The sequence below is a fragment of the Pogoniulus pusillus genome, chromosome 29 (assembly GCF_015220805.1).
Source record: "Pogoniulus pusillus isolate bPogPus1 chromosome 29, bPogPus1.pri, whole genome shotgun sequence".
Taxonomy (NCBI): Eukaryota; Metazoa; Chordata; class Aves; order Piciformes; family Lybiidae; genus Pogoniulus; species Pogoniulus pusillus.
Genome location: NC_087292.1, coordinates 10,202,569 through 10,213,632, shown reverse-complemented (window position 1 = coordinate 10,213,632; position 11,064 = coordinate 10,202,569). Strand labels below are relative to the sequence as shown.

Genomic DNA, 11,064 nt, shown 5'->3' with positions numbered 1-11,064 from the left:
TTTCTCCCCGTTCAACATTCACCTTGTTTGAAGGAGATGCTACACAACTAAGATGTGATAGGTAAGTATTTATCATTTTATAAATAAACACTTGGCCAACAGAATTCTCTGTCCACACTGATTTAGAAAACAGCTTAAAAAGATTACTTCAATACATTTTTTACAAATTAGATCTTGGAAAAGTCATAACGAGCAAGTATTTCCATGGAACAATACATCTTCAACCACATTTTGTGATCCACAACCTCCCTGGAGTTATTCAAGGCCAGGATGGAGGAGGCCTTGAGTGGCCGCCTCTGGTAGGAGGTATACCTGCCTGTGGCAGGGGGTTGGAACTGGGTGAGCTTTGTGTCCTTTCCAACCTAAACCATTCTATGATTCAAAGCAGGCAAAAGTCCAAAACAAATATAACACTGAAGCAGCATTTTTAAGGATGTAAAGAGTCAGCAACTGAAATATTACATTCAACTCCACATAATGATGGAAGTGGAGCTCCAAGGATTGATGCTGACATAGCAACATCATTTAAGAACAATTCTGACACCAATTTGATGTATAAATGTGGATTTAGAAAACGATAGTTCAGGAAAATTTGAAGTTGACTCACCATTCTGACTTACAGCAGCTTTTGTGATTCCAAACACAAAGCAGTAAATGACTGAATACAACTGAGACACCAAAAGCTTTTCTTCACTATCAATGCAAGTTTTCAACGACTCTCCTTTCTCCCCTGTCAACTTGTTGCCAGGCTGTGCACTCAGCTAACAGTGTTTACGCTATCTGAGCTAAGACTGAAAGACAAAAGGAGAGATTTAGTATTTCCAGGAGGGCAGCTAAACAGCCTTAAAGCTGAAGCATACACTATTACAGAGGAACTTTTATCAAACAGCCACTACCATGCAAATCAAAACCTCCCCATTCCTATTGGTTTCATACTTAAGAATTTTCATGAGTGGAAAACAAGACCAAGAAAACTACAATATGTGTCTCATTTTGCAACTTTAATAACCAATGCAAATAGTTCGATCTTGATGCTTTATCAACAGTATGAAGCCAATGCTTTCCTGTACAAATAAATAAATGCAATAACCAAAAGAAAGTTCTTACTAAATAGCTGGAACCCAAGACAGGAAGGGAAAAAAAAAATTGAAGTTTTTTAATGTAATTGAAACAAAGTTATCAAAACATTCAATAAAAGAAAGGTTGTATGGTATAATTGTAACACCTTTAACTGTCCTCAGCCTCAAGATTTATATTATTTCCAAACTTTGCATAGAGCTGAACTTTCAGGTCAGACAGCACCCTCTGAATTGATTCCACTCGAGATTCTAAAGCTTCAATTTCTTCTTGTAAACTTTTCTGAAAAATGAAGAAAATAAAAATCAACACTATGTAAAACAAGACTGCCCATGTTTGTTAGCAACACAAAGAGGTACTCCTTTGCCACTTTTAGCCTCTAAGACTTATGGGGCCAAAGTCAACCCGTTATGACTTAACACACATGCACATCTCCCTCCTCAAATAATAAATCACACAGGACATTCAGAAAGTAAAACATCACAGAATGAACCGATCATCCCATTCCAATCTTCATCCCACTACAACAGTCAGTGCAGTGAAGGAGCTCCCTTTTGCCCAGACAAACCTTTGCCTCTTCCAGCATCTCTTGTGTCTCTTCTTGGGAATGACTAATGAAGACATCTCCAATTTGGTAGGGTATTAGAAGTGAATCCTCATCATCAAGCATCATGATGTCATCACAAGCATCTTCCAAATTCTGAAGCTGTTTCTATTTATCAAGATAAGAAAGGTGCTCATGCTGTACTAGGTAAATTATTTCAGTAGTTAAGAGCTGTTGCTATACTATCTGCTGAATAATGAGCTTCAAGAGACCACATTTTGGGCAAAGGTCCTATCTACCAAAATGTCATCAACACATTTAACAGAACAGTTCCAGAGCTGTCACTTAGCAAAAATACTAAATTCAGTAGAGTTGTACCAGTAGGATTTTCTAGTCAATTTTTCATTATCTGTCATTAACAGGACAATTAACTGCTAGACAGAGAAAATACAGCAGATTAAAGTTCAGTAATTTCTGATATGTCCTTACAAAGTAATTTTTTTAATTTCATTAGAGAACAGGAAAAAAAAAGATGGGAATGATTTATTTCAAAACCAGAATTTCTTAGACTCTCAGTGCCTTAAGCCAAGAGTGAACAATATAATGCAACATTTTTACAGTATACGTATTGGCCAAAGTAATTATAGTTAACATTTTGTGACAGTACTACCACTTTTTGAAATCTTGATAAAGCTTCTCTGAAATGCCAAAATTGATGCTGAAGGTGAATTAATACTAAAAAAAGGAAATTATCTATTCTCTTCAGTCAAGCAAAAGAAAAGTCTCTGTACTCATAATGACAATCTCTTAACATAGTGAAGGATGCCTGTAAAATTACCTTACTGGTTCAAGAAAAGAAGCTGTCCTCCCTGAGATTTAAGAACACTACAAGCAGCCACTATAATACTTCATATATGATCAGTAAAACGTTCTAAGAACTACATGCAGAAACATACTGGTGGCCTTTATTTCTCATGACTTTTTCCACTTTAATGTTCTCTAGCTATCTTCAAAGTATCAGAAATTCCATACTAGAATCAAAGACTTGCTTACAGTAATCCACAGCTCCTATTTGCTGTTACAACTGAAACTTAATTGAGAGCAATGAAAAAATGTAGTGGTATTTGTAGCAAATATACCCTTTTGACTTCGATTTCTTCTTTGAGCTCCGTGATCCTGCTAGTATTTCTTGCAAACTTATTGATTTTCTGTTGATCTTCAAAAGTTACATTGACATCTTCTGCAGCCTGCAAGGAGAGATCATAACGAACATTGTAATTCTTACATTAAACTGAATCTCACAATAAGATTATGTCTACAAAGCCTTCTGAAAAACAAGCCTTAGAGCCACCACATTCTGCTTATACTCCCAACTCCCTATAATGCCTACTTGAGTACTGTGTTCAGTTCTGGGCCCCCAGTTTAGAAGGGACATTGAGATGCTTGAGCGTGTCCAGAGAAGGGCGACGAGGCTGGGGAGAGGCCTTGAGCACAGCCCTACGAGGAGAGGCTGAGGGAGCTGGGATTGTTTAGCCTGGAGAAGAGGAGGCTCAGGGGTGACCTTGTTGCTGTCTACAACTACCTGAAGGGTGGCTGTGGCCAGGAGGAGGTTGCTCTCTTCCCTCAGGTGGCCAGCACCAGAACGAGAGGACACAGCCTCAAGCTGCACCAGGGGAGATTTAGGCTGGAGGTGAGGAGAAAGTTCTTCACTGAGAGAGTCATTGGACACTGGAATGGGCTGCCCGGGGAGGTGGTGGCGTCGCCGTCCCTGGAGCTGTTCAAGGCAGGGCAGGCTGTGGCACTTGGTGCCATGGTCTAGCCTTGAGCTCTGTGGTAAAGGGTTGGACTTGATGATCTGTGAGGTCTCTTCCAACCTTGGTGATACTGTGATAATTCAGGCCACCGGTAATACCGACATTTAGCCTGGCAAAAAGTTTAGTAATATCCATTTAAAACACCATCTACCCACAGCATCCTTATACCAAAGGCTTTTTCCTTGACAGCTGAATCCGAGTCCTCTGCTCCGACATCATTCCGTGCCCACTGCTTAGCCGAGATGCCAGCACCGCGGGGCCGTGCCTCACGCAGGCTCTCCCTGACCGACCAGCGGCGGTGGCGGCAGGCAACTCGCTGTCGGACACGGATTTGATGGCCTCCACTTACAGGCAACTTGTGCAGCCAGAAAGAGCACTTGCAGACGTATAACTGCACCAGCATAGTCCGTAACCTACTCGAACGTGCGTGCCGGATGGCACAATACAGCCAAGGTAACGCCAGGGCCATATGCACCGACAAGTGACTAGACTCTCTCCGCCAAGGCCCGATCCAGGGCTGGCCTCATCCGGCAGCGGCCCACAGAAAAGAACACCCCTCCTGGCCCCGGGCAGGGCTGCAGCCCGCGGGGCTCCGTGTGCGAGAAGCAGCACCCCAGGGATGTGCCCTGGGGCACCGGAGCCAGAAGCGGGAAGCGACAGGAGACGGCGCCACCGCGACAGGGCCTCGCAGCCCCAGCACCGGGCGACGACAGCCCTCAACGGCCGAAGAGCCCGGCCGGACTGCTCTGGAGGGCATGTGAGGAGCTGCGGCGTCCTCGGCGCTAGCCCACTGCGAACCGAGAGACCGGGAAGGCAGAAAATCGCCCCTGTGCCCGCCTCCCACACTCACCGCTTTCTTCATGGTAGCAGCCATGTTGGCAGGACGGAACTATCCAACTCTCCCCACAGAGGGGCAGCGGGGGGTGATGGGAACATGAGGCGATAGCAGAGAAAGAGTCCAGCGGCGTGGTTCTGCGCGGCTGAGGGACTCTACTCCTCTCCTCACCACTCCCAGCCCGGCAAGCTCCCTGAAAGACGCAAAAAACACTGAATAAAACTTATCTCGCTCCTCAATGGTTGGTACGTCCCATTTAAAGAGGAAGAGCCCCGTCTCCGCCCCTCCGCCTGCAGGGAAGGATGAGTGTCTCAGCGCCGCCGCTAGGTGGCGCCACGGGATGGGGTCGGCGAGTTGGCGTACAGGTGCCCGTGGAGCCGGGAGAGAGCAGCAGGGCTCGTCCTGGGAGCGGCAACAGGCTGCAGAGCGGAACGCGGGACGAGTCCTGAGAGGGAATGGCTCCGAGATGGGAGCAGATGGGCAGATGGGCCATTCCCTCCATGTGGCCCGGGCCTATGACGCCTTTGAACTGGCCCCAGCCCTTGCCAGCCAAACGAGCTGCCTTTCTGGAAAGGGGAGGTGGAAGAGGCCTTCTGGTTAATATTGCAGAGGGAGTTTTTAAGCAAAACCAAGTATTTTCCTGAAAGAAGCTGACAGCTTCTAAAGAGCAACAGGCTTAGCTGGCATTTATGCAGTGTGATTGCCTCCACATGCTTGTTTAGTTTCTCACAGCTGCAAAACAAACCCAGGTCATCATTTCCCAACCGCCGGGGAGAGGCCTGGCGTTGTGCGCTCTGATGCTCGGGTGCAGTGGGTGCAAGGTCTGCGATCCAAAAGCCTGAGGCCGTGTGGGTGTGCACGCGTGCACGGTAAGCGACAGGAGCATTTGGAACTGGCAGGCTTTCCGAGGGCGTCTGCCCTGGCAAAGGCTGCCAACAGTGGCTGAGACTCCCTGAGACTCTGATCGGCTCCTGTCTGAGTCTGCCAAGCATCTCCAGCACCCAAGAGCTTTCAAGAATTTAAATACATCTCAACTACGAACATTTCTGAGACATATGCTCTTGTGCCACTCTCAGGTAAGAATGGCAACGAGCCTGCAGTGTAAGGCTCAGAAAGGTGTTCACAAATATCTTCAGGTGTTTCATTGCGATTCATTTTTCTGCTATGCCCTCCTTTGAGCTGCACTTGAAAGTCTGTGAAGTTAGACCCAAAGCACCTGGGTATAGAGACTTCAGGGCATGGGATGGTGTGCTTTTGAAGTGTCTAGCCTTGGAAAGGAATATGGAAAGTTGAGTTGGATTCTGTAGCTCATTGAGCACTGTCTGGGGAGAACTTGGATCCCCACAAAGAAAACCAGGCAGTGCTTTGACCAAGGAGCTGTCTTAGGGTCAGCACATTCAGTCACAGGCACACAAAAGTGTTGAACTTTTTCTCAAGAGCTTCTGAGAATTACTTCCACCAGTTTGGAGACCAAAGATCAAACCCATTTCCTGCAGGCAAAAGTTATAGCCCTTTTTTTCTCAACCTATGTTTTGCATCCATTGGCCTTATCCTTCATACTTATTCGTGATTCAGGAGGCTGAAGTTCACTTATGTACACTGTTGTGCTGTCTTGTAGCATCCAAGTATGCTTCTCCCATCCCCCATCCCAATGCCTGAATCCTAAATAACTCTGTATGCTATCCAATTATTGTTTTAATGAAAACTACAGGAACAGTCAGTGGAACACAGTGCTAGTGTTTGCTTTTGTTAGATAACCTTCTGAGACAAAATACAGTCCTGCAGCTGCAGGAGAATCCTTGCTCCATGATAGTTCATAAAAGTCCATTCCAAAGCAGACCTGTGAAGAACAATAGAAGACAATGCCTGACAGAAGAATGGGTGTATATTTTTAATGTTTCCTATTCATTTTCTGCAATTAGGCCTTATTAGAAAGAGCTGAAATATGGCATGCTCTATTCAAGTCCCAGCACATATACTAATACCATTCTTTCTCAGCTTGGACTTACCACATGATGGATGTGAAAAGTGTAGAAGTCCTGCTGCCTAAATAGTCTTGAGTTGCTGCTTTATTATGGAGCTGGAACTTACACCAGCTCTGTGCAGCTTCATTTCATAGCAGAGCTGGCCTGGGAGCTTTTTCAGTAACTGCTTTTTGCTGAAATAAATGTAGGGATGTCACAACTACTTGTGAAAAAAAAGTCAGAATTATCAAACTATTCTACGATGGATATTCACTGAATGAAAAAAGTTCTGGGTTTTGTTGTTTGATTTTGGTTGGGGTTTGGTTGTTTTGTTTGGGTTTTTTTGGTTCAGAATGACTGCTCATTTCAGAACTGCTACAAACTGGCAGGGTGTTGGAGAAATTCTTGTTAGCAGAGCACGCAAGAATTGATAAACAATGAGCAACCCGTGCTGGGAATGTCCTTGAATCCATCTTGGGAGTTTAGATAGCAGGCACAGGGTAGCTTCCCTCCACATGCAGCTGCAGGGGGTGGAGTGCAGCTGCAGGTGGGCAGAGTTTAGCCAGCCCCAGAGGCTGACCCTCAGATTGTTATGGTATGCTGACCTATTGATGCCTTACATGTAACTCTGGACCCTCTGACTGTAACCAATCTTGGTGGAGCACACCTATGGCTAGAAGTGCATATAAGTCACTGCATCACGGAAATAAAGTGGATTTGACCGTCTAACCATATTGGTGAACAAAGAGTCATTTTCCCATAGCGCTCCACCGAACGTGTTTTCTGACAGCAGGGGCGGGGGGGAAAGAATGGGAAAGAAAATATTTTGAGTGGTCCTCAGACCAGGTGCATAATTTTGACTTGTTTCCCTCTGAGATTAAAAAAAAAACTAATCACAAAAGTTCTCCCTGGAGAATTGTGTTATTAGTAACTTTCATAAAAACACAATCTCAATTCTAAGTTTCTCTTTTTTTTTTCCCAGAGAAAATCATCATCTCTTTGGTCATTCTCCTGCTCTTCCATAAGTCAGCTATCTTCTTTCTTCTTTAAGACCCTATTATGAAAGGATATAGTCTAAACCACGGTTATTTCCATGGTTGGATTAACTGAATAATGCATGTTAGGTCTGGGCCAATGTAATTTCCTTCAAGAGAAAAGGAGTGGATTTCATAAGAATTTGATGACTTAAAGGCTTTGAAAATAAATCTTTTTTTCTCCCACATGCTCAGGCAAGATTTATGATGTGAGCATGTTGCCAAGAGTAACTCACTGTAGACTTTTGTTATGTAAATAAAAGTGAAAACAGCGCATGAATGTAAACATCTAGTGGTGGAGTAAGATAAACTCATTGAACTTGGTGACCTCATTTCTCTTTCGGTTGCATAAAAGGACTTGCTCTTTCTTGTACTGGGCTCTTGTTGTTGCAAGTGTGGTTAACTTCACCTTGCACTTCAGTGACATCCCTTCCATGATGTGTATAACCCTCATGCCCTTCATCTTACGTTCTCCTTTGTGATTCTTTTTCAGATTTTCATTTCATGTTACTTCCTGTAGCCTTTTGCAATACAGCTCAGTGGGAAAGAGTCTCCCCATGCTCTTTGCTGCCTAAGAGAGTTGCTTTGAATTGCTAAACTCTTTACCCTTTTCCCTGAAGTTACACAGAGCTCTTTCTCAGCCTTTGAGCATCTTGAAACACCCACACATCAATAATGTGTGTTAATGCAAAATGCATTAGAAATGAAGAAAACTTAATAGAGATCAAGTGATTGATTTATTTAGATTTAGCCTTTCTGAAGTGGATTGCTATTGGCCATACAAAATTGTGCTATTTTAATTGTGCCAGAACACTAAAAGGGTAACAGCTTCCATATCATGTAGGTGCAGAGCTAGCAGTAGCATGGCATTTCCAATTAGACAACACAACTTACGGTGGTTTAAAGGTCCCTATATCAGAATGCCTGTGTCTGTCCTTCTTGCACCAGAATTGTGGGGGGAATGAAGTTTGAAGAAAAAAAATCCCCTTCTAAGTATGTTCTTTTCTGAAAAGACATATCAGGTCTTAATGATACAGATCTTAAGTATCTATATAGGACAAGTCTCCCTTAGTTTTTCATCCTTTTGTGGTCTGAGGAAAGGAAGTAAGAATTTCTCAGATTTTTAACCTTAGCCTTTTAATGAAAGAAAATTCCCCCTGTTAGTCAAAAACAACATCACCATTTCATCATCCAAGCTGTCTTCTGTGTGCATATATACTCAGCATTAATTATTAGATTGCATTAGCTCCTTTCTGCAAGACATCCCAGTAAACTTTACCCTCTGTAAAGGAAAATTCTCTTTCCCCTTGCTATAGTGCTTTGCAGATAGTTCTGCAGTGTCAGCTGGATCCTTGAAGCCAAAGGGAGTTTCTGCTCCCTGTTTGTGCCTGAGAAGGAAGCTGGAGATTCCCTTTGGCTGAGAAATCCCTTTTTTTACTTAAGCACAGTAGAAGGCCTTTTTCCACCTTTCTATACAAGATATTCTGTAAATAGAATGTTTTAAAATCCAAACATTATGGCCCAGCAGAACAGTGCTGGTTTTATTTGAAATAAAAGGTGAGAGCTATCTCTGCAACCCTTCCCTCACCACTACTTGGTATCTCAATATCAACAGTAAATATATCAGAATTCAAACTATTGGCTGTATGTTTCTGTTATTCCACAATCCATCTTATTCCATCACAAGAAACATTTCTGGAACACCTCTCAATTTATGGGGAACATTCTGCAGTCCCTGCTGAAAATCTCCTTACAGGACCTACAACTATAGCATTATTCTTGTTCTTTATTAAATTTTGCAGTTCATCCTCAGTAAGAACTGCTCACAAACTACCTGGCATTAGGTCTTTAGTTAGACTGGTACAGTTAGAAATAATTTCCTTTTAAAGAGCAGCACTGTCAGTGCCAGTTTCAAAAGTCAATATATATAAGGAGGAGTAGAGTTCTCTTAACCATCACCCTGCTGCATTCTTTCTTCTTAAAGTATTACATATTTATTTGCCACTAAACCTGTAGGCTTATGCTAAACGCACAGCTGGTCTCTCAGTAACATGCCCTGTCTGTAGTGTTACTCAGCATTTATAGTTTGCAGAAGTTTGTGGGTTTGGTTGGTTGGGTTGGGTTTTGGGTTTGTTTTGTTTTGTTTTGTTTCAGAGGGGGGATTCTTTGGTTGCTTTTTGGTGCTGTTGGGTTTTTTAGGTTGGTTTGGGTTTTTTTTTTTAGTTGCTGGAGTGTTAGCAGAACCACAGTGGAGTTTGAGAGAAGAGTTTTTCCTCAGGGAGGTATCAGATGTACTCATCTGATACTTTACCAAATAGAGCAATAAATACATTAAATGTTTTCCCAGGGGCAGGACTTGCATTCAGTAGTCATACATCTGAGGAAACTAAACTCCTCCCTAGAGGTCTGTGGCCAGGCATTTGAACTGGAATAAACATCAGGATTTCAGGCAGAGAGTTTATCTGATGAATACTGAAGTCTGCTCTAATCCTTCCAAAAGCAATGGAGTAACCAGGACATAGCCCAAAGGGTACTGAGTTCAGCAAAGCATAGCCCAAGTGCCTTTTGGCTGACTAATGGCAAGGGGAGATCAAGTTTTCCTATTTTCTTAGGGCTCTAATGAAGGCAATAGAAGCAAAAGGCACTCTGTTCACAACGATTTACTAGTTAAAGTTCAAACTCATCTCTTTGTGGTTTTACAGAAGTAGTGCTGGATTGATTGTGTCTTTCACATATCTTTTAAACCTTTCCTCAGAAAATATTCCAAAGGCCATTCATAGAGATTCTTTCACACTCTCTCCCTGGATGAAACAGCAGTGCTCTATAACAGTAAAAAAAAAAAAAACTTTTAAACCTCCTATTTATTTGATATTTCTAGGAAATTTTAGAGACTAGATATTATTACCAAGCTGAAATCATGGGCAGGATGATGATAATGGTCATAGCTGTGGTGTTGTGTGTGCTTCAGGGGGCAACAGCTGCAAACACTGTAAAAGCTACTAACAGTTGCCTAGAACTCTGAGTTCTGTGCTGGTTCAATGGGGGGATGCCACTCACTCACGAATTTAACGTCCTAACCCACCTTTCTCATGTATTGGTAAGAGTTCAAGATGCTAACCTCATGAAAGCTTCCTGGTATTTTAGGGGAATTTAGGGACCAGGTATTAGTACTTGTGAAACTGTAACTCAGGAAATATGATACAGTCTGATACAAAATAACATAGAATCATAGAACGGTTTAGGTTGGAAGGAACCTCAAAGATCACCCAATTCCAACCCCTCCACCACAGGCAGGGACACCTCCCACTAGAACAGGTTACTCAAGGCCTCATCCAGCCTGGCCTTGAACACCTCCAGGGAGAAAGCATCCACAACCTCCCTGGGCAACCTGTTCCAGTGTCTCACCACCCTCACTGTAAAGAACTCTTTCCAAACATCCAGTTTAAATCTCCCATCTGCCAGTTTAAACCCATTACCACTTGTCCTGTCATTACAAGACCTTGTCAATAGTCTCTCCCCAGCCTTTCTGTAGGCCCACTTCAGATATTGGAAGGCTACTATAAGTTCTCCTGAAAGCCTTCTCTTCTCCAGGCTGAAGAACTCCAACTCTTGTAGCCTGTTCTCATAGCAGAGCTGCTCCAGCCCTCTGAGCATCTTCATGGCCTCCTCTGGACTCGCTCCAACAGTTCCATGTCCTTCTTGTGTTGGGGACTCCAGAACTGCACACAGTACTCCAAGTGGGGTCTGATGAGAGCAAAGAAGGAGAATCCTCTCCCTTGCCCTGCTGGCCACACTG

General features: G+C 43.4%; 1 protein-coding gene across 1 annotated transcript; it reads right to left on the bottom strand.

The window, feature by feature from the left end:
- Nucleotides 1–982: 982 nt before the first annotated feature.
- PFDN4 (prefoldin subunit 4) lies at nucleotides 983–4,490 on the bottom strand. Its single transcript, XM_064167580.1, has 4 exons — nucleotides 4,286–4,490; nucleotides 2,761–2,868; nucleotides 1,646–1,789; nucleotides 983–1,359 (listed from the first exon to the last, which is right to left on the bottom strand). The coding sequence occupies exons 1-4, from the start codon at nucleotides 4,307–4,309 to the stop codon at nucleotides 1,228–1,230; spliced, it is 408 nt and encodes a 135-aa protein (XP_064023650.1). The 5' UTR covers nucleotides 4,310–4,490; the 3' UTR covers nucleotides 983–1,227.
- Between the last annotated feature and the right edge of the window lie 6,574 nt (nucleotides 4,491–11,064).